The 22,582-nt window shown below is 58.4% G+C and overlaps 1 protein-coding gene across 4 annotated transcripts; it reads right to left on the bottom strand.

Moving 5' to 3' along the window:
* Positions 1-36: 36 nt before the first annotated feature.
* On the bottom strand, positions 37-21,512 carry PEAR1 (platelet endothelial aggregation receptor 1). 4 transcript variants are annotated; one of them, XM_059934186.1, is made up of 27 exons: positions 21,406-21,512; positions 20,877-21,325; positions 18,197-18,286; positions 13,694-13,745; positions 12,971-13,101; positions 11,157-11,332; positions 10,373-10,477; positions 9,918-10,018; positions 9,057-9,149; positions 8,529-8,772; positions 7,625-7,745; positions 7,290-7,426; positions 6,984-7,196; positions 6,525-6,699; positions 6,318-6,438; positions 5,410-5,573; positions 5,215-5,317; positions 4,939-5,085; positions 4,605-4,730; positions 3,543-3,671; positions 3,298-3,426; positions 2,880-3,092; positions 2,555-2,643; positions 2,309-2,444; positions 2,061-2,135; positions 1,695-1,943; positions 37-1,221 (listed from the first exon to the last, which is right to left on the bottom strand). In XM_059934186.1, exons 6-27 carry the CDS (start codon positions 11,255-11,257, stop codon positions 1,070-1,072), a joined length of 3,123 nt encoding a protein of 1,040 aa, XP_059790169.1. In that variant the 5' UTR covers positions 11,258-11,332; positions 12,971-13,101; positions 13,694-13,745; positions 18,197-18,286; positions 20,877-21,325; positions 21,406-21,512; the 3' UTR covers positions 37-1,069. The 4 variants fall into 4 exon arrangements, with proteins under 4 accessions (XP_059790169.1, XP_059790151.1, XP_059790177.1 ...); XM_059934168.1 differs by lacking the exon at positions 18,197-18,286; XM_059934194.1 differs by lacking the exons at positions 4,605-4,730; positions 18,197-18,286.
* Positions 21,513-22,582: the final 1,070 nt, after the last annotated feature.

Raw genomic sequence — 22,582 nt, 5'->3', positions numbered from 1 at the left:
TACCACTGGTACTTTTAACTCACTCAGCCACTCAGCCTTTGGGGGAACATTTATTGAGTGCCTACCACGTGCCAAGGGGAGTCAATGTTGAACATAAACACAGGATTCCTGCTTTCAGGGAACTTAGAGTCTGGTGGGGGAGGCAGAGATTAATCAAATAATCACACTAAAAAGCAACACATTACAGAGGTGCCTGGCACCCTGTAGGCCTTCTGCAGGTAACTGGTGCATGAACACATCAGTAATCAGTGCTGTGAAAGAGAACACGGGGTGTGAAGGACAAGCAGGAGTTAACAGGTGAGTGGGGGAGGAAGAGCATTCCAGATGTGCCAAGCCCCCGTAGTAGGAAGACGTGTGGCTGATAGGAGGACGTAGAGGCCAGTGTGACTAGAGCAGAGTGGCAGGGAACACAGTTCAGAGTGAGGCTGAAGAGACAGGCAGGCCAGGCCAGCAAAGCCTTTAAGGCTTTGGACAATTTTGACTGTAGCCCAAGGGCCATGGGGCACCCACGGGAGACTTTCAGGCAGGGGTAACCTAACCAGCTTGTATTTTGAAGCAGTTGGTTGGCGGGAGTACCAAACGAATGCAGGGAGGCCAGTCAGGCTATTTCCAGAGTTCACTGGGTTTGGGCTGCCTCTCCACTATATAGTGAGTGCCCCAGGGCGAGATCAGTGCCTGGTACCCCTCTGAAAACACGCATGCACGCACACACAGAGCCTAGCCCGGGAGTGCACAGAAAAGTTACCCAATATACACTTCTTACAGCAATCTGAAATCAGAGTTATCCAGCAACATTCAACCCACCAGTTTATGTATACAGGGCCCTGGGGGCCTTGGGGAGCAATGGGTTGGGGAAAAGGAACACAGGTTTCCTGCTGACCAGTGTTTCCCATGGTAGAACCTGGGAGCCAGGCTCCCATCTCCTCTCCATTCACTTCCTCTATTAAACATGTTCGTGTTCACGGCCGGCCAGTCCTCTCCCTGCTCCTGGCAGGGTACAGCGGGCTCTGTCCTCAGCCTTGAGCAGCAAAGAACCGGTGTGCTGACCTCTGCACACCATCTTGGCTCCTCAACGGTCCTGGCGCCGAAGTGGGGGTGACGGGGGATGCCGTACTGGAGGCAAGTCGTAGTGTCCAGGGATGTGGCTGTTCTTGGGTGAGTCATAGTGGCCAGGAGGCAGGCCCGGGGGCAGAGGGGGCTGGGAACCCACAGAGTCTCGGTCTGGAGACAGAGAGGGGAGAAGATGAGAAGGAGGTGGCTCCTCCCCTTCCCACCACTCTCCTGCCCTCTCCAGCCTCTTCTGCCCAAAGACGGATGCGTAGCGCCTGGCTATGGGCCAGCCTCCTCAGCTGCCAGTGGGGGAGGCCATCTCGACCTGCCCACCTCACAGGATAGGAAGACACTCCGTCACCTGCCTTGTTCCCAGCTTTTCTGGGTATCAAGTCTACAACTCAGGTGCTGTAAAACCACCATTTCAAATCCTCAGCCCTGTGAGGGAGGTACCGCCACCTACAGGCTCTAAGAGGCAGTGTGACTTCCCAAACATCAGGCCTGGTTTGAGCCCAAGTCTGACCCCAGAGGCCTTGCTCTTGCTGCCACTTCATGCCGACTCTGCATTCTCGCCCTCTGTCCCTTCTCTTTTCCCACCTCCCTTGTCCCTGTTCTCTCTGCGCCAGTGGAGAAGGAAGACTCACCATGGGTCAGGGGGCTGGGCTGCTCATAGGTGCCACTGTCTCTCTCTGGCTGGGGGTTTGGCCGCCTCTGGCTGTCCCGGAGCTGAGGAGGCTGCCTGGGGGGGGACCCTGAGGGAGGGCCTTTCATCTCCATGTAGCTGCTCTCCCGGGGGCTCCCTAGCAGGCCGGGCAGGTCCCGTATGGTGGCGTAGGGGTTCTCACTGCTCAGGGAAGCCACGCTGGCCCCCAGCCCCTCTTCAGAGATGGGCCCTAAAGAGAGAGAGGGGAAAGAAGTCAGGCTCAGAGGAGGCACTGGCCCCTAAACCCCAGCGCAGCTCCCTCCCTCGCTCCCCCGCCCTGCCCTGCCCTGCCCTGCCCTGCCCTCACCTTTACTGTAGAAGGGGCCAGGGCCATTCCTGTTGCTGTAGCTACAGCTGTAGCTTCGGTCCAGGCGGCTGCTACCTGAGGAGGAGAAAGCAACCTGCAATCAGGCCCCTGGTCCCCTGCCCAAGGTCCCACCTCCTCTAGAACTGAGGCCCAGAATCCCCTTCCACAGACACACGCACTCAGATGGAGCAGGACGCTGGGCTGTACACATCCACCCTCACCAGAGGCCTTGGCCCCCGGGCTCCTACCCCTGTCCAGAGGCCCTGGAGGGGGATCCCGGCGGTGCTTCCAGTCAGCAGGCAGCGTGGCGTGGTTATCATGCCCAAGGGCTCCACCCGGCCGCTCAGGGGCCTGGAGGCTGGCAAAGAGCTGACTGCCTGGAACCTGGCAGGGGAGGGGTGGGACAGGGAGAGGTACGTGCCCGGCTGGAGCTCTCCGAGAACCGGGCTGTGCCCACAGGACATCCACAGTGCATCCCCGCCCCCAACACTGACCTTGTTAGGGGGCGGGGGGTTAGGTGAGCACTGTGACAGGGTGTGGTAGCTGGGGTTGGAGTAGTAGTGACTGTAGCTCGGAGGGACATCTGCACAAACAGACACAGTTGCAGGGTGACCTGCCCGGTCAGAGACAAGCCTGGGCCCAAGACAGTCATTCTGTTCCAGGAGATCCATAATCAGCCTCTCTGGCCTCTCTGACTCTCTCCAGCTCCCCGCTTCCCGCCTACAAGGTCCAGGGAGGGATGCAGGAGCCCCGCACCCCATCTGCCCTGTACCTAAGAGCCAGCCACTCATGTGTGTCCCCGCCCCCGGGCCAGCTCACCTGGCATGACGTACTCAGAGCCGTCCAGTCGCCCGCTGCTGTAGGCCACTGCCAGGTGCTGGTGCTCCTTGCCTTTTTGCCAATGGCGGTAGCCAATGAACAGCGCCACCAGGGCCACCACCAGGGATCCCAGCACTGCAATGCCAATCACTGCCCCGAGTGAGTTATAGGCCACCGGAGAGGTAGGCGTCATGGTGAATGGCTCCTGGCTTCCTGTGTGGGATGGGGTGGTCACTCAGGACAGTGTCTTGGCCCTACTGGTGAGCTTGGGATGCATGCATGGGAGAGGCCCCAGCAGGGAGGCAGGGTGATACAAGGGTACCACCTAGCAGAGACCTGGGCATGTACCTGTGTCCTGGTTCCCTGGGGACAGTGCGGGGCGGGGTGGGGGTAGGGAGGGGGCTAGGTGAGAACTCACCAATCCTGCAGGGGGCACCACTGTGCCCTGGGGGACACACACAGGCCCCAGTCTCTGGGTGGCACCTCTCTCCAGGACCACACTGGCATGGTTGGGAACAATTGGCGCCGAACATCCCTGGAGAGCAGCCTGTTTAGAGAGCCAAGGAGGCAGGCGGGGATCAGAGGGGTCAGGGAACTGCAGTCCCCTCCTCAGGCTAGGGCTGACTTGGAGGCAGGGGCATGGAGTTCCCCTTCTGCTGGTACCTTCCAAGCAGAGATGTCCGGTCCGGCCTGGGGGGCAAAAACAACTCCCATGCTGGGGGTGGCAGGTCCCGCCATGGCGACACTGGCAGAGCTGGGCACAGTTGGCCCCCCAGTGTCCTAGAGGGCACGCTGCAGGAGACAAGGTTGGAGCCTGTCTGGCGGGCAGGGCCAGCCCCTCCTGAGTGAATTCTCAGCCCCCAGCATCGCTGACCTCTTCAGCTCAGCTTTGGTCTCCCCAGGGGCACCAAGGCTTTGAACCGTATCTACACACTGATGAGTCACAAATGCTTGCCCACAGCCCTGTGTCTTGCCTGAACTCCAGACCCGCGTGCCCAGCTGCCTGCTTACCTTCTGCACTTGCCTATCTGATAGACTTTCAAAATAACGTGACCAGGGCCAGACAACCAAAGGCTTCCAAACTATCCTATATTGCTTAGCTCTGGACTTTTTTTTTTTTTTAACATAAGAGAGAAATAATTGTCTATACTATTCAAGGCATAATTTTTGTGTATCTGACACTAGCAAAAAATCTAATAGTAGTTACTGAATTCTATGGAAAAAGTCTTGTCCAAGATTACTTCCCTCTACCTTGCCCATCTTTTTCATGGTAACTGCTTCTCATTTCCCCTTTTTAAAATTTGTTTGACTCGGTTTTCTGGACTAATTTTTTCCATGATGTCCTTCTTATATTTATGTGGGAAAGAGGCCATGTATAAATAAATAAAAATAAATTGGCAATCCAAAAGAAAAAAAGAACATGTCCAAAACTGAGCTTATGATTTTCCCCGCCCCCATACAAACACTGCTTTTCTCAGGCCTCCCATGCAGAAGGGCAGGGAATTTTTTACCCTGATCTGTTCATTGCTGCATCCTGAGCACCTAGAACAACACCCAGCATGTAGGTGACGCCCAATAAATATTTGTTTATAGTGTTTCTATAAATGGCTGAATCAAGGTGGGTTCAGAGGCTTTTATACCCAGGAGCAGGGGAACGGAAGCCTCTGGTCCTCAGCCCACCCCCTCAGCATGCACACATGCTCAGACACATGAGCCACCACATACGTTGGGAGCAGTCAGGGCCTGTCCAGCCAGCCATGCAGTAGCAGGTCCCATTCGAAGGGTGGCAGGAGGAGTGGTTAGCACACTTGCAGGGCACACAGCGTTTGCCGTAGCGGCCGGGCTGACAGGCTGGGGGAAAGGGGCTCGTGGTGACCAGGGGCAGGGGCCAACCCTCAGTCAGCCCGTGACCCCACTCTCTCCCTCCCTCCTTCCCACTGCAGCAACCGGCCCAAAGATTGGAGTCAGCACAAGAGACCAAAAGGGGTAGAGTGGGAGCTTCAGGCATCTGACACTGCACTGCACATTACTGCTGGCAGGCAGGGGGAGGGAGCCTCACATCTCTGGCAGGAGGGGCCTCGGAATCCAGGTGCACACACACAATTGCCATTCTCAGGGATGCAGGTGCCCCCATTCTTGCAGGTGCAGGTGTTGCTACAGTTGGCTCCCCAGAAGCCCTCAGGGCAGGGCAGGTGGCAGCGGGTACCTGTGAGAGGGGTAGGATGAGCCTGGCCTGTGGCCCCCCTTCCATAGGGTTTCTTCTGAACACACGTCCTGTGGGATGCATCCCCCAACTCCACAGTAAGCCTGGGGCCTGGACACCCAGAACGCTCACCTGTCCAGCCAGCCTGGCACTGGCAGTGTCCGTGAACAGGGTCGCAGCCATCAGAATGGTCACAGTCACAGCGACTGGCACAGCCTTCACCAAACTGCCCCTTCTTGGAGAGGGAGTAGAGGGTAGGACAGGCCAGTCAGCTGGGGGGTGCTGTGCCCTTCCCTCCCCCAGGAAGGCAGACGGTTGTGCACTTACCAGGCAGGGGAGCTGGCAGTGGGTCCCGTGCCACCCAGGGGTACAGGTACAGGCTCCAGTTTGGGGGCTGCAGGCTGCCTCATGGGCACACTGGCAGCTGGCATTGCAACCGAAGCCCCAGGTTCCAGGCGGACAGGGCACGGAGCAGTTACCATGCTGCCAACCTGGAAGAGGGGACTTGCAAGTAGGCATGGGGACCTGGCTCCCCTCCTGAGCAAGCACACACTGGGCATTGGCTCTGCCAGGCTCTGCACTATGAGCTGGGGCTGGGGGTGGGGATGCCCATGGCCGCATAGGAGACAAGCATAGAAACTGTTGGATGTTGGACAGAAGGCTGAAAGACCGCTGGGGATGCACCACCACCTTCTGGGTCTTGGTTGCCTCTTCTGCAAAATGAAGGGGGGTGGCAGCAAACCCAAATGCTTACAGAGGCCCCAACAGGTAACTAAATGAGTTCTTCAGATCATGTGTAAGACAATAGGGAGGAGTGGGGACTGGAGACTGGACTTTGGCTAAATATGATAGACAGCTAGTCAAACAAAACATATCTGCGTCCGAATCTAGCCTAAAGGTTGCCAACGTGGCACCCCTGGTAGATCTCCGAGGCCCTTCCTGGAGCTGCCATTCTGTGATTCTGTATGTCTGAGGATGAGGCACGTTCTGCAGAGAGGTACCTCTGGCCTGGGCCTTTAAGGACAATTGGGGTTTTTGTGGTTGAAAAAAAACAAAGCGGATATTCCAGGAAGGAAGTAGGCTGGCTACTTTCCCAGCAGTCCAGCTGCTGACCAGTGCCTCCGCCCTTACCCTGCAGCCTCTCCCCTACTCTTGGCCTGCCCCTACCCTTGGACTCTCCCTTCTTCGCATGGCCCCGCCCCCAAATCCCCTTCCGGGAGACCCCAACCCATTACCTTCCTTGCAGACGCAGGCGCCGTCGATGGGCGAGCAGGCGATGGCATTTTCGCAGGAGCAGCGTGCGGAGCAGTTGACCCCATAGGTGTCAGGGGGACAGAGGCTAGCGCAGTGCGGGCCCTGAGAGCGGGCGGGAGCACCAGTGAGAGGAGCGGGCGGGCTCCCGGGCCTCTCCGGCACCTCCCTCGCGGCGGGGCGCGCCTCACCGTGTAGCCGGGCGCGCACCGGCAGAGGCCGCTGTCGGGCTGGCAGACGCCGCCGTGCAGGCAGAGGCAGTGCTCCTGGCAGCCGGGCCCGTGCGTGTCCTGCGGGCAGCTCTCGTTGCAGTGGAGGCCCGCCCAGCCCGGCAGGCAAGAGCACTCCCCGCTCATCGGGTGGCAGCTGCGGGCGGAGGCGGGGGCGCGGCGCGGTCTGAGCCCGGGTCCGCAGGTCGACTTCCCCGCCCCCTCCGCGCGGTGGGAGCCGAGCATCGCCGAATTGAGGGGGTTATCGGGGAGGCTCGGTGCTGTTCCGAGAGCGGTCTCTCCCCGTCCCCGAGGCCCCTCCCCTTTCCCTTCTGTGACATCTGTCCCGCCCTAGGTCCTTTTTGTGACTCCGGTGGCTTCAGCACCGAAGGCCTCTCCCATTGGCCTCCAGACCCCTTGACCACAGTGCCCGCGGCCTACTTGAGACTGTGTTCCGGGTCGCAGGTGCAGGGCATCTGGCAGCTGAGGCCGTAGAGGCCGTCGGGGCAGAGACGTTCGGCGCAGCGGTCCCCAGTGAAGCCGTGTTCGCACAGACACGCGCCGTTGGCCGGGAAGCAGCGGGCGCCGGTGGCGCAGTCGCAAGTCTCAGCACAGTCCTGCCCGAAGCGGCCCACGGGGCACTCCTCACGGCACCTGGGCGCCTCGCGGGAGTGAGCCTGGGCACGCCGCCCGCCGCCGCCCCCGGCCCACCCCAGCCCACTCCCACCCCAGGCCAACACCACTCACCGGTCCCCTGTGTATCCCGGAGCGCAGTGACACTGCCCGGTGAACCGGTCGCAGAGGCCTCCGTTGTGACAGCGACATTCCTGGGAGCAGTTGGGTCCATAGGAGCCCTCGGGGCAGGGCAGGGAACAGATGGTGCCCTGTAGGGGTGAGAGGTCGACAGAGCCCCAGGAGCCCAGCCCCCTCCCCATGGCCACAGGACTCATCAACACCCCTACACCCCAAACCCTCAAACCTCTCCAGGGCCCACACAGCCTACCCCCCTCACACACATCCTCCTGGGAGCCCTGTAGAGAACCGCCCACAGAATTCATACCCACAGGCCCTACCCTTCATACCATCCAGCCAGGTGGGCAGCTGCAGGAGCCCCGAGAGGCCTGGAAGACACCCCCGTTTTGGCAAGGAGGGGTGCTGGGGCAGGAGAAGCCAACCCTGTCCTGTGAACAGGACACCTCGCAGCTGTTGGGCAGAGGGGGTGAGGTCAGTATGTAAACAAGCAGTACCTGCTTCCCCCTTTGCCTCCAAGGGCTGGTCAGCCACACACAGGCCCTCCCCAGGAGGAAGGCCCGACTCCAGGGCTCAGTGAGTCACACCCACCCTTCTTCGAGTCTCACCCCCCTTCCCTGTTGGGTACTGCAGGGATCAAGAAACAAACGTTTCCAGGACGGGAAATGGCAGGGACACCCAGCCCCATCAGGAGGGGTAGAGCGAAGAGCCATGGGTGGCGTGTCTGCTCTCCACGCACCCTCTGCTCCAGCTCTAGCTTTGCTCACGCTAGTCCCTCTGGGGGCAACACGTCCGCCTGCCATGGTTTTCTATCCTGAGGGCTCAACTCCAGAGCTCCTCCATGAAGCTAGATCTTTGATCTCCAGCTAGATGCACATTCTCCCTCCTGTGACTCCCCAGCTCTCCCTGCACCCTGCCTTGCAGTAGGGTTCTCTGCGTCCCTATCTCAGCCCCAATTTGGGACGTGCTTTCGCTCACACGCTAGTTCGTGTTATCTTCACAGCAACCCTTCTAGGTGGACAATACTGCTCCCATTTTACAGACCGGAAACAAACACGTGAAGAGTCAATGATTTGCTCAAGGTTGCTCAACCAGTGAGCAGTGAAGCTGGGACCAGGATCTGGGCATCTTGACTCCATCCCTACGTTTGGGATGCTGAGTCCCCTTGTGTCCCCACGTATGCCCGTGCACCCTGTGTCTGCGATCCCGTTAGTGTGTGTTCCTCCCGTTACACACCTGGGCCCAGTTCTCTCTGGGGGGCAGAGGCAGGCTCCGGTCTGGGGGTCACAGGGTGCCCCATGGCACTGGCAGCTGAACTGGCAGGCAGGGCCGTAGCGGCCAGGGGAGCAGGGCTGAGAGCAGTGTGGAGGCTGCAGCCCAGAGGCACAGGAACATGCCCCACTCTTGGGGTCACAGGAGCTGCTGTTGCCGCAGTTGCAGGGCTTGTCACACTGTGGCCCCCAAACGCCCGGGGCACAAGCTGTGGGATGGGAGGGCGGAAGGGGGTCACCAGGGGTCTTGCCCCTCCCCAGCCTCCAGTTAGTCCCCGTCTCTGTGTCCTGGCCCCCACACATGCCCCCATGCCCGGCTTTGGCCCCTCCCCCTGTACCACACCTCCAGAAAAGGCTGCTGGCTGCAGTGGGACTCTGCTGGGTGATCGCCCTGGGGGCCTAAGCACCTGTGCCCTGGTAGGGAGGGTGTGCCCAAGGGTTCTGCATCCCTGTAGGCACAAGGGGTCATGCCCTGCCGTCACCAGCCACTCACCACTGGAGCAGTCGCTGCCCCGCCAGTCTTGCACACATTGGCACTGATTGGGCGCCATGCAGCGGCCATGGACACACTCCTGAGCACAAAGCGCTGGGGCAGAGATGGGGTGGGGTGTGTGTGAGAAGATGCTTCCACCCCTGCCGTACCCACCTTTTATTCTCTGAAGCCTAACCCCAGCTTCCTCCCACACCAGGGACCTGGAGTTCGCCAAGCAGCATTTCTGCCTCTAAGATGCAAAAAGACTGAGAGTAAAGCAACTCAGGTCAGAGCTTGTCAAGACCTCAGGATTCTGGACTCCCGAGCTCCTTTCTGTGAAATTCTGGAAGCACCTTGTTGGGAAATGGGCAGGCGGGGTTCCTCACGTAGGGACCAGACATGGATGCTGTCCAGAGAGAGGGTAGGGGTTGGGCTGGGGGCTCAGGCTGGGCAGGGGTCTCTGTAGGGGCTGGTGATGGTCCAAGGCTGAGAGAAGGGGAGAGGCAGACAGAGCGGGCTCTGCTCTGAGGGTTTCAGGGTGCTGGGGGCGGGGGACAGGAGAGACTGGACGGCGACCGGTCGAGACAGCTAGCGACAGAGAGACAGGGACGGGAAGAGTCAGAGAGAGAGCCTGAGACACGGTGACAGAGAGATACAGGCAGCCCAGAGACAGAGATGCAGAGCCGGAGACTGCTGAGGGACATGGCGAGAGAGGGTGGGAGAGACGCAGGGCCAGCTAGAGACAGAGGTATGAAGTGGCAGCTTTGTCCCTAGAGACAACAGGGCGAGCGGAGGGCAGAGGAGTAGCCCCACCCTGGTGAGGGCAGGGAAGGACTAGGTGGCCTAGGCTCCACGCGTTCCGCGGCCCCACCCAGGACTCACGGACACAGGCCCCGCTGCTCTCGTAGAAGCCCCGGCAGCACTGCAGGCGCATTCGGTGCTCCATCTTCAGCACCTGGCGGTACACGGTCCGGTAGACAACCCTGGGGGAGACCCAGAGGTGGCCCTCAGTCCTCCCTGCCGAGGCCCCGGCTTCCAACCTTCCACAGTGCGGCACTGGGGGAGGCCTGGGGCACTGCCCAACACCCTGAGCTGGGGTAGCAGAGAACATTCCCTCCTTGCCCTCCATCCGGCCACACACATGCCCACAATACACCACACCTGCACACCCCAAACACACATACCCCACACACAACGTGCCTTGAGTGCCCTGAGGCCAGATGCTTCCTCTGAACTCTAAAGGTTCTGAGAAAAGAATGGGGGTACAGAGGGGCAAGGCCCGGGCCGAGGCAGCCCCTCTGGCACCCATCTGCCGATGGAGGGGGACGGGCACTCACGTGGGCCGGGGGCAGGTGTGCGGGCTCTCCCAGGGCCGGTCACAGGGCTCCGAGGGGAGCAGGCTGAAGGGGCGGGAGTGCGACTCCTTGGTTGTGGTGGTGAAGCTGCAAGACAGGGAACGGAGTGGGGGCCCAGGGCAGGGGGAGGCCTGAGCTGGCAGAGCGGAGCGGGGGCGCAAGGGCTTGGCCACAGTGGGGAATATTTAGGCTTGCTCCCTCCAGCCTAGGATGGACCCCCCCATCTGTCCCGCTTCAATCTGGAGGGATCCTCCCAGAGTTGGAATATTCCTGGGAATATTCCATTCCAGCCTTCCATTCCCTGCCGCCTCCTTCTCCCTATATGGGGAAATTGAGCTAGAACTGACTTCTGGGCCCAGCTGATGGAGATGGGTTGAAGCACTTCTGGCCAAACCTTGCCCTGGGACTTGTTGCCCAACCCTGTCCCCTTGGCTCTCCCTGGGCCAGCCCCTCTGCTTGCCCCATAGTGAATGTCTCCTACCCTGTGCTCTGTCCTGCAGCTAGCCTCGCACAGGGACCAAGGCAGGGGGATAAAGAAAGGACAGGGTCACAGCTGAGATGGAGACTGAGACAAGATCAAGATGGGGATGGAGTCAGAGGCATCCCATCTAGAGGAGCAGAGAGAGTAGAAGCAGAAATAAGAGGGAGGTGAGGGCTGGAGAAAGGGAAGGAAGCAAGGGAAGGAGCTGGGAAGAGGAGCCCCAGTGGGGAGAATGGGGAGCTGGGGGCTTGCAGCCCTCAAGGCACAGCAGGGGCCCTCTCTCACCTTTCCCAGAAGCTGCAGGTGTTGGGGTCCTTGGGGTTGAGGGTTCCAGCCAGCCCCAGGCCCAGGGCCAGGAGAAAGAGGGCCCGCAGAGGTGGTGACATTGCTGAGGCCTGTGACACGGCCAGGTGTGGAGCAGGTGAGGGGCACTGCAGCCACAAACCCGGAGGACCAAGTCTCTGCAGAGAACAAGCAGGGGTGGCAGAAGAGATGAGGCTCTGGTCCTCTGGCCCATGCTTCCCAGGCTCCAGGTCTTATTCCTGACCAGGTGGAGCACTGCCATGCCTCTGAGACTTTCTCACACGGTTTCCTCTGTCTGGACGTCCTCCCCCGCATTCTTCACTTTAAGCACTCACCTTTCAAGGTCTAGCCCAAGTGTCACCCCTCTTTCCCTGCCCTGCTTCCCGATCCACACTGGCAGACTGCCCCCACCCATCCCTTCCAGGAACCCCAGCACCATTCACCCACACACCACTGTTCTAGTGCCTGTTCCCTGACCATGACCTCTAGAGGCAGGAACCTGTGCCTGAATTCCCAATCCCCAGCACAGCCCCTACCCAGGGCACTTTGATATTATACCAAGGTGTGAAATTGGAGCCGATGAAGGGAAGTTATAAGGGAAGCCAACTTGGGCTCAGTTAGAGGAAGAACTTTCCAACGGTCAAAGCAGTTCTGTAATGGAATCAGCGACCTCCGGTGGTGAGCTCCCCATCACTGGATGTAGGCAGGCAGAGGCCAAAACCACCCTGATGCTGTTAGGGGCTTCCTGCTTTATGGGGTGGGAGTAGGGCTAGGTCCAGGTGACCTTGAAGGAGGCCCCTCCCCACCACTGGTGCACTGGCACGGCCCATACTGACTTCTGAGAGCCAATCATGACTTCTCTTCCCAACTCCTTGTTCAGTGCTGTCACAGTAGTAGCTTGAAACCAAGTACGGGGGTGGAAATCGGCACCATGGAAATCAGCAAACACCACAAATCAGGGCCACCCCCGCACCCATCCCCCCACCGAAGCCGGTTGCTAAAGCCTTGCCAGCATACCTCTGCACCCAGCTCTAGGTGCTATCACCCAGGGAGTCCCCAGCCTGGCCTCAGACTTAAGGAGAAGCCGCCACCTCCCTGTGACCACCCACCAGCCATCTGGAAATGGGCTCCTCCCCTCTCCTCCACGCCTGGCCTCGCCCAGTGGGTGGGAAGCAGGTCAGGACCTCCGAGGAGTCAGTTCTCGCTCCTGAGCTCAGGAGCCGCGGAGGCCCTTGAGCACCCGCCGCCCCCCGCCCCGCCAGTTTCAGATTCTCTGTTAACTTGCCCCGGCTCCCTCCTCTACGCCTCCCTGAGGCGCCCACATCTGCTTATAATTTTCCCTGAGAAGAGAGAGAAAGGTCGTGGTAGCTGGCCCCTTACCCCCCTGAGTATCTCTGGAATGCCTGCCTCCGGGCCCCACCCCAGACCCTCCACCCACACACTCCCAGGGTCCCCGTGGGCCGCTCTCAGCGCCCATCAGGGCAGCGCTCAGAGGGATACTCCCTAACCTCACCGCACCCCACTGCCGCGTCCTGCCCCACCAGTAAACCCTCCAGCCTGCTCCCCACCCTCTCAGCGGCTGGGCTGGCCCACCTCTCCTCCTCACGCTCCCTCCCACCCACCGCAAATTTCTACCCACCCCCACCCCCACCCCCACCCCCGCTCCTGCCTTGCAGAGCAGCAAGGCCTGCCCATGACTCTGGTTAGTGGCCCCATCACAGCTCCCCCAGGGCAGATCTCCACCTGTTGTCTTTTTTGTGTCCCTCCCATCCATCCTCAGTCCCCAGGTAACTCACCAGGTCTCTATGGCATCCTGGGGCCTGAGAAACTCAGGTGAGCCAGGGGCAGGGTGACAGGGCCCTTGGGCCCCAGGGCCTGAGGAGCCCAGAGAGTGTCCTGGGGGATCCCGGTGCTCATGATATGGAGCCTGAAACAGGAAACAGAGCCTGGCTAGAACGTGTGTATGTGGGGAGGGCAGCAGGGAGCATGATCACGGGCAGAGCATGGGGTGGCTCCGTCCTCCCACCACCCTGAACTTGGAAGGTAGGATGTGGGGGAGGGTGGGGAGTGGGGGGGGGGAGGGACGCAGCCTGGCCTCAGGGAGCCAGGCCACAGTCAGGAGTGTCCTTCAGACAACCCCCATAGTCTGCCCTTCCACCCACACAACCCCCAGCTCCCTCCCCAACAGCTGGCTCCTTCTCCCAACATCCCCAGACTCTGCCCTTCACCCCAGGCCTGCTCCGGTCATGATCCCAGGTCCACCCTGTCTGATCCCAGCTGAACTTCTCCCTCGAGTGTGCACGGCAGCAAGCCCATGGACAGGACCCCGAGCCCCCCACGCATCTCCCCCTCTTCATCCCTCAGTCTGGTCCACACTCCCCTCTTACTGTAGCCCCCACTGTGCCCCTGGCATGGGGGTCCTGTCCTCCAATTGGAGCTCAATCTGTCTGGATACAGGGTCATCACCCTTGTCCCTGGGCGAGCCTCATCTCCAGCCACGCAGGGACCCCCAGGCTTACCTGGGCCTGGATCTGTCCCCGGAGCTCGAGGCTGCGGTGACATGGACAAGACCTGCAGCAGGAAGGCCCTGATGAGGCGCAAAGGGGAGGGGCTGTCCTTCCTCTCATCTACAGCAGCCCCCTCCCACCAGCCACCTCCTCTTAACCAACTTCTGGAGGAAATGGTTCACCCGGGGGACTTTGAGAGGGACCTCGAGATGGGCAGGGGAGCATGAGGAGGGCCTGACCCTAATCCCAGGGGGTTGACTCTAATAACTAGAGGGGTGGGGAGATTCTGTTCTCCCAAGGGCCTCAGGGTAGGACTGGAGAGCAGAGGAGGTCTCAGCTGGTCAGTGGAAGGGGCTGGAAGCCAGGATGGGGTCCGGTGAGATCAGTGGGTGGTCTGCAGGGAGGGGAGAGATGAGATGGGGATCCTGGCAGGGAGGGGCAGGGTTTGGCCTCACCAGCCCCAGACCCTGAGGAGGGGACACAGGCCAGACCAGGAGCCCAGAGCTCCAGCCTGGCTGCCTAGGCTTGTCCCCATCTGAGCCTTTGTCCCTGAGGGGCTAGGGAACCTGAGACCCTGGTCCACCCTTCCCCAGCGCCTCCAGTCCCAGCAGAACTGGGGCTATTGTGATTACACGTGCCCCTTCAAGGGGTTTAAATCAGACAACTACTGGGTCCCCATCTGACCCCAGGGGCCCCCACTGTAGGCTCCCTTCTCCCTCTTCCCATACAGATGCCCCCTGCCTTTCCCCTACTCAGCCTCCTTCCTCCATGGCACCTCTGGATTGAGGGACCCACACACCTTCCCTCACAATTGGAAAACTAACATATGTTGTTTACTGTGTTGGCACAGGCAGAGTGCTGAGCAATTTATATGGATCATTTCGTGTAAAGCTTACGTCAACCCACTGTGGTAGGTATTATTATTCATTTTACTGATGAGGAAACAGGCAAGGAGAGGGTAAGTTCCCTGCCCAGGGCCACACAGCCAGTAATATCAGAGCTGGTATCCAAACCCAGACTGGCAGATCCATCCCTGTGGTTCCAGGCTCTCCCGAGCCCAGGCGGGAATCCCAGGGGCTTTACATCTCTTTGTAATAGCCTTGGTTATGGCGAGGGGGAGCCTGGCAGGGGGCTGGACAGGAGAAGGGGATCGGGCTGGGGGCTGCCGCAAGAACGCGATCAGAGGCGTGGGAACCGGGATGTGTTTACAGTCAAGAATGAGCTGACACTTCTCTCTCCTCCACCTCGAGATGCAAAGCAGCTGGGCGCCTGGCCAGGCCCCCCCCCCACCCCAGTCCCCAGTCCCGCCTGCGCGAACCCCCAGTATCCCTGCCCTCTCGGCCTCCAAGCCCACACAGGGCCCAACCCAGCTCGCCTCCCCTTCTCTTCTCCTGTTCAGCCTGATTCCTCTGGTGGGGAGTCCCCCTACCCTCACTGTACTCCAATCCTAACCCTGCTAGGAGGAGGGGGATGAGTCTGGGGCCTCTGGGAGGGGAGTAGAGTTCCTAGTGGACAGGAGATAATCCATGTCTATAGAAGGCAGAGAGCAAGAGTGGGGCTGATGGAAGTGAGACAGCAAGAGGAACTTCCCCACCAGCTCCCTTCCAGCTGCTCTTCTCCGGGAGGTGGTACAGCAAAGGATACCCTCTGAGCTCTGCATCCCCTCCCAGCCCCCCATTCAAACCTGGGTTCGAATCCCATCTCTCAGTTCCCTCATCTCTAAAATGGAGAGGATAATGGGACTTCCCTTTGTAGGATTGTTCTGCAGAGTAATAAATGAGTTGATACAGATAAGTGCTTAGAGAGCTACATAAGAAGTTCAATGAACAATTGCAGTTTCCATGATGGCATCCTCAGCCCCACTCCTCCTGCACCTATCACACCCTTTCTCCACTCCCCTTGGCACTGTCATACTCTTTGAGTATTAATTCCAGGAAAAGCTGTTTCTTTCTCTTTTTTTCCTGAAGAATCCCCAGGATGATCCGGGAATGGGAATAGGGCCTTAGATGCTGACAGAGAGAAAGGAAGTGGGGAGGGGAGGGGACTAGGCTCCCCAGAGAACCTGATCCCCCAGAACGATGGGCTGCCCGCCAGGTAGTCTTCAAGCCAAAGGCGGTTGATGAGGCAGGACGCCTGGATTCTACTCCCTCCCAGCCCTCAGCCTGAGCACCAACTCCAGCTTCTTGCTTGTTTCCACTGGTGCCTCCTCTGTATCTCTCTCTCTCCCTCCTTCCCATCTTGGAGGCCAAAGTTCCTAGTACTTAAAAGCTGTATGACCTCAAGCATGTCACTTGAGCCCTGTGAGCCTCCATTTCCTCATCTGTAAAATGGGAGAATAACACCCCACATCTCCCAGGGTTCAGTGGGGGTTGGAACTGTTGGTTCCAATGACCATCCTGGAACTGAGCCTCAGACAAGAGGCTGCTCAGTGGACACGTGTTGATGCAAAAACAGAATCCTCCAAGTTCTAGGCTCTCTGCCTCTTTCTTTTTGCCTTTTGTCTTGCTCTTCATCAGAAACTCTCTGCTTTCTGTTGTTTTTTCTTCCTCCATCAGTTTCTTGGTCTCTTCTGCCTCTCTCCTTCCTTTTCTATATCAAGGCTACCACGTACAGTTGTGCAGTATGTTCACTGCACTAGGGAATCCACCTTCAGGTATGGAGTGTAGGCTGAACTCCAGCCACGATCCACAAATCGAGCCCTGTGTCTTAGCTTGGTGCCAAGGTTGCCTCGCCCTGTAGCTCTCTTGTCTTTCAGGATCTCCCCCGTGTCTGTGTCTGTTCTCTGTGCCCTTTCCTAACCTCTCTTTGCCATGGAGACAGGATCACTTAGTCCTTCCCACTCAGTAGCGTGATCCTGAGTCTAAAGACTTCCCTTCCCTCCCCATACAGGGATGCCCTCTAACCCAGCTCCACCAGCAGCCTAGACTGCTCTGCTCCACGTGCCACTCAGAATACCCGTGTACACGCTTGTACACGCACACACAGAGCCCCTCCTACATCCAGCCAAGCCAGGCCTTCGGCACGCCAGGCATGTCTGCCGGATGGAGGGACAGGAAGCCTGCATGTGCTCCAGAGGCTGGGCGGGGAGGGAACAGGGGTGAGGGGCCGGCCTTGTGTTCTCTGTGGCTCAGGAAACAGAAGCTAGAGGGTCCTCAGCCCGACCTGTTTACTCATCAGGAAATAGAGAAACTGCAGGGATTCTGATTCACCAAACATTCAGCACGTGCCTACTGGAAGCTAGAGCCAGTCCGGACCCTCACCACCACCCACAGGTGGAGTGATTGATACCCCTCTCCATTTCACAGGAGAGACCATGGAGGGTCTCAGGTAAAAAGACTTGCCCAAGGGCCAACTGGTCAGCAGAGGCAACAGCAGGATTAGAATCTGCTTCCGAGAACAAAGCAGTGGGGGGTGGGAGGTAACCCCTGGGGTGACACAGGCCAGGGAGCAGCTCCCCCTGCTCATCGCCACCCCCAGATACTGTTGGAAAGCGCAGCTCTGCTCTGGCCACTGCCTCTCTCTAATGCCTCTGTGGCTCCCCACGCTACAGGAAAGGGCACCCAGGGCCCAGGTGGCCAGCCTCTGCTCCTGCTCCTGTGCTCCCATCACACTGGACATGCCTCTCACCACACGGCCACCTCTGCCCAGGCCACTCCTGGAATGCCCAGGTCCTACCCATCCTTCTAGGCCAGTCTCCTCCAGGAAGCCCCCTCAGTGGCTCCACACCTCACCTGTTCCTCCCTTTCCTTGGAAACTTCCTCCAGGCTCTTAGCACACTCACCACGGACCCCTGTGGCCCAAAGGACCCCAGTTCTTCCCTGAGGCCGGCTCCATACTGGACATAGACCAGTCCCCCAGAGGCCCAACACTTCCCCAAACTCCAGCCTAAGGCACCAGTGTCCCTCCTCTGGGGTCAGGTGGGACTAACCCAGGTCAAGTCAGGAGTTCACAGGCCCCGGAACACCTCAAGTCTGATGGACGGATGAGGTAATGTACCCCATCTTGTGATGCCAGCTTGTGAGTCTGGTTTCCCTACCAGGCTGGGACAGCCTCCAATTCCATTCCTGTCCCAGGCTCTGTTAGTGGGCTGCTTGCCCCCCAGGTGTTCCCTGAAGGTTCCCATCCCGTGGTCATTATATTTTTACTAAGGTCTGTCTTCCCCACTGGAATGGAGCACCGTGGGGTCAGGGCACTTCTCTGCCTGCCTGACTACTGTGTCCCCAGCACCTACACACACGCATCTAGGGTGCCTGGCACCCAGTGGGCAGTAATTAAACATTGTGCGGAGTGGATGGACTGATAAACTCTAAATCCTTTCCGACTTGAGTAAGCCCAACCTTACTTTGTGGGAAACAGGGGACAGGGAGAGATGTTTGGAGGCTGTGGCTTGTCCCCGGCTCACCAGATAGCAGGACCTTCCTTCTAGGGCCCTCAAGACACAACACTGGTAAGTCAATGGAAGGTGGAGTTCAGAAAGAACTTCCCAACATTACAAAGTAAAAGGCGTCTCCAGACCTGCTCTCCCGACCTCGGGCAGGAATTCCTCAGGGCCGGCCTCCAAGTTCCTCTGGGCTGAGTGCATGGGAGTGCAGGGCACTGAGTCACCTGGAGAGGAGGGAGTGTGCCCGCTGGCAGGGCCTGAGCCCTTATCCCGCACCTCCGGCCCAGGGACTACGCCCCTCACTGCCCATCCAAACACCACCTCCTACACAGACGGACTAGGCCCCAGATGCCACTATGTGGGGTGGGGTAGGAGGTACAGGCAGGAAAGGGGACTCACGAGGCTCCATGGCCCAGCACCCACCCAGGTGCTGTTTCTGGAGACCTCCATCTGGCCACGTGTGGGTGCTCTAACACCAATTCTCACCCCTTGTTAAATGTATATTGTGAGCTGGACCCTTTCTTTTCATCCTCTCAGCAGTCCTAGAAAGTAGGTGCTATTATGCCACCTGTTATGTAGATGAAGAAATCCCAGGGAGTTCCCCGGGTGGTCCAGTGGTTAGGACTCAGTGCTTTTACTGCGAGGGCCCAGGTTCAATCCCTGGTAGGGGAACTAAGATTCCACAAGCCATGCAGAAAGAAAGAAAGAAGAAAGAAAGCAAGAAAGAAAGCAAGCAAGCAAGCAAGAAAGAGAGAGAGGGAGGGAGGGAGGAAGAAAGAAAAGAAAGGAAGGAAGGAAGAAGGAAGGAAGGAAGGAAGGAAGAGAAAAAAGAAATCCCAAAGAGGTTAAGTAATTTGCCCAAGGTCACACAGCCAACCAAAGGCAGGGTGGGGATTTGGACCAGGTCTATCAAGCTCCAAAGGCTTGTGCTGTCCCTTTTAGGTCCTTCTACCCCTGTGATTTCTCTTTGGTCTTCGGACTTCCTTCTGTTTTACCTCCTCTACCACCTTCTTGTTCTTTCTCTCAGTCTCTGCTCTGTTTTTCCAAATATGCCTCTCGCTTCCCTCTGGGCCTTGTTGTTTCCAGAAGTCTCTATGCCTCTGCCTGTGTTTTCTTTGTCTGTTGGTTTCTGTCTGTCTCCATATTTCTGTCTCTCTATATCTCTGTCTTTGTCTTTCCCTCTCTCCTCCCCTGTCTTCTCTTGCTCCTCCTGCTGGCTTCTCCCCCATAGAGAAGCCTCTATGGTACCTCCCCCAGGACTGGTATGGACACCTTCCCCAGAGCTAGGATGGGCCCTAGGGCCCCTCTTGCATCCCGGGAGGGCTCTCTTTCAAGGTTTCCAAGGCTACTCAAATGAGAAGCTCCGAGCACTGTGGTGGAGGCCCTGCCTGGCCCAGGTCCCCTCTCCAGCAGAATGTGTTGGTGGGGGGAGGCAGACAGCATCCCAGTGACCTCTATCTCTATCCAGGTTTCCGAACTGTGGATGGGGCTGCCTGCAGAGCTAGTTTCCTCTTCTGGGAAAGTCTGATAGGGGATGGAAGTTGGGGGGGGGGGGGTAGTGTAGAAACAGATGCCAACCCTCGGCTTCACCTCCCGCTGAAGAGAGGAAGACAGAGGGGAGCCTGGTTAACCCAGCTCCTAGGTGGCAGGGAGGGTAGCCCCAACTGCAACGGCAAGTTTAGTGGGTAGACTTTGGGAGACCTCAGAAGTGGGAGAGGCAGCAGCAGGGGACAGAGAGCTGGAGAGAGGAGAGCTGTCCCACACCCTGGCTCCCGTGTGCCCACACAGAGGGACTGTATCATGGATTGGGATGGGGTGGGACTCAGACAGCTCCCCGACCCCCCAGGCCCAGCCTAGGCCGGGGTTGAGAGCTGACCCCTTGCCCAATCCTGCCTGGAGCCGAGGTCTGGCTGAGCCTGGGAGCCTGGGAGCCTGGGAAACTCGGACCAGCACAAGCTGTTCCCATCCCCGGGGACTAGGGTCACAGCCCAAGCTCGGGAGAGGCCACTCATAAAAGGCCAGAGCAGGACAGCTGAAAGTTCACTACTGGAGGCTGGAGATGGGGTTGGGGTGAGGATGGCCTTGCTGGGGCCTGGGCTCCAGGGCCCCCCACCCTCACTCCCCCTCACACACACCAGCCCATGGGACTTTCTGGGGATCCACATGCCTGAGACCTTTGCCCAACTTCTTCGTCCTCAAACTGGCAAAACTATGAGCCCCAGGGACCTGTAAACCTGGGTCCCTTCCCTCCATCCGCCTCAAACGTGTCTCCTGGTGGGGAGAGGGCCAACACTGTAATAAACACTGAGCAGGCACGGTTCTAAGCAGGAGACATGTTTATGCTCATCTTAGCCTCACAGCAACCCCATAAGGTAGGCACTATATCTTATTATTCCCCTTTTAGAAATGAGAAACTGAGACACAGAGGTGAAGTCTCTTGACCAAGATCCTACAGGTAGTAAGGAGAAGAGTCGAGATTCGAACCTGGGCAGCCTTGACTCCCGTGTGGGTGCTCTTAACACTACACATCCCTTCAGCCAATTAGAGGGCTTCTCTCTCCAGCCCTGAAAGGGGGCCAGTGGGGTGGTGGCAGCCGCTGGACACACAAAGTCCCATACAAGGGGCTAAGAAACAGCTTCATTTGCATGTCATTTACATGCTGTTTCATTATGGATGGAAACCCCCAATCCCCTTTGGCCCATCTCCACTACCCCATCCCCTTCAGGTCTCTCTGTCGGTCTCTCTTTCCCCCCCCCCACCCAGAGGTCCCCCAGTGCAGGGTGGTCGCGGGACCAGGGGCGCGCGGTCACTCACCTGCCTCGGGATCCTATCTCGCCGTCCGCCTGGGGTGGGGACCGCGGGGGTGGGCCCGGAGGAGCAGAGGGCGGGGGTCCCTGCGTGGAGCCCCAGGCCGACTGCGAGAGCGGCGGGGTGGCCGAAAGTTGTGGATCGCTGGGCGGGGAGGGGCGCGGAGGGGCGGGGGGCAGGAAGGGGGTGGGAACTCGGGCCCTCGCCAAGGCAGGAAGTTTTGACAAGGAAACCGGGAGCCGGGGGAGGGGAGATCCAGAATGCCCGGGAGGGAGGCTGTGTAGGGGTGGGACCACTGAGGCCGAGCGGCCTGGCCGACCCGACAGCCTGGATCGGGCGCCGAGAGGGGGTGAGCAGGGGAGAAGAGCAGGGGCCCCGGGCCCGAGTCCCTCCTCGACTCTTCACCAGCTGTGCGGCCTTGGGGTACTCCGCCTCTCCGGCCTCAGCTTTCTTATCTGCAAAGTGGGGTGGCGGAGGGGAATCAATGAAATCGTCTACGTCAGGCACCTTCCCACTGAGGCCCAACAACCGTTACCTTATTAAAGATACAACCCGGGGACCGACCGACAGCATCCCAGGCTGGGAGAAGAGCACCGGGAAAAGGCCTCTCCGCTTCTCTGGCCGCCCGAAAGCACCCTGAGGGAGGGTGTGATCCTGGGAAGCAGTGTTCGGCGGAGTCCCCGCCTCTGCCCGCCCCCTTGGTCCAGGGCCCGGGCGCTTCTGTGCACCTCGCGCCGCAGCCTCTGCGTGGAGCCAGCCCGAGACGGGCGCCACCTCGCGGCCAGCGTCCGCCTCCCCACAGCCCGCGCACCTGACCTGGGAGAAGGCGTCACTCCGGAGGCCGACAACCTGTACCCCACCTTTCTCGGGGCACCCTTCCCTTCTCAGTCTCTGAGGAGACAGAGGCAATTTTCATAACAACTAACATTTGCTTTCATCATCGTTAGCCCTTTAGGTGCTGCTTCTTTCAATCCTTAACTCGAGATAGGTTCTATTTACATAACATTGTTCGTGTAATTAGGGCACCCATAAGCGGCAAAAGCGGGATTTGAACCAAGATCTGTGGTCCGTCTGATTACAGGGCTCCCTCTACAAACCACCGAGACAGAGAAATCTACAATAGTTCAGGAAGAGCAAGACAGGTACGTTCTTCTTTGGCGCCTTTTACAATTCAACTTTATTGAAGTATAATTGACATAAATTTAAAAATGTACCCACTTAAAAGTGTACAGTTCGATGAGGGTCTTTTACATTTTTTTATTATAGTAAAATATAAATAATATAAATTTTACCATTTTAACCATTTTTAAGTGTACAGTTCAGTGGCATAAAGTATATTCATATTGTTCAACCATCACCACCATCCACTTCCATAACTTTTTCATCATCCCCAACTGAAACTCTGTACCCATTAAACTGTAACTCCCCATTCCTCCTCCCCCAACCCCTCTATTCTACTCTCTACCTCCATGAATTTGACTACTCTAGGTACTTCACATAAGTGGAATCACACAATATTTGTCCTTACAGTATGTCTGGCTTGTTCACTTAGTTCGATGTCTTCGTTTGATGCAGTTTTGTATTTTGTTTGTTTGTTTTTGGCGTGCCATGGGTATTGTGGGATCTTAGTTCCCTGACCAGGGATTGAACCCAGGCCAGGGCAGTGAAAGCGCTGAGGCCTAACCACTAGACCGCCAGGGAACTTCCCCCAA

This window comes from Balaenoptera ricei, chromosome 1 (genome assembly GCF_028023285.1).
Source record: "Balaenoptera ricei isolate mBalRic1 chromosome 1, mBalRic1.hap2, whole genome shotgun sequence".
In the NCBI taxonomy this organism is placed as follows: domain Eukaryota; kingdom Metazoa; phylum Chordata; class Mammalia; order Artiodactyla; family Balaenopteridae; genus Balaenoptera; species Balaenoptera ricei.
Note: the sequence above shows the minus strand (reverse complement) of the source record. Positions and strands in the feature narration are given on the sequence as shown.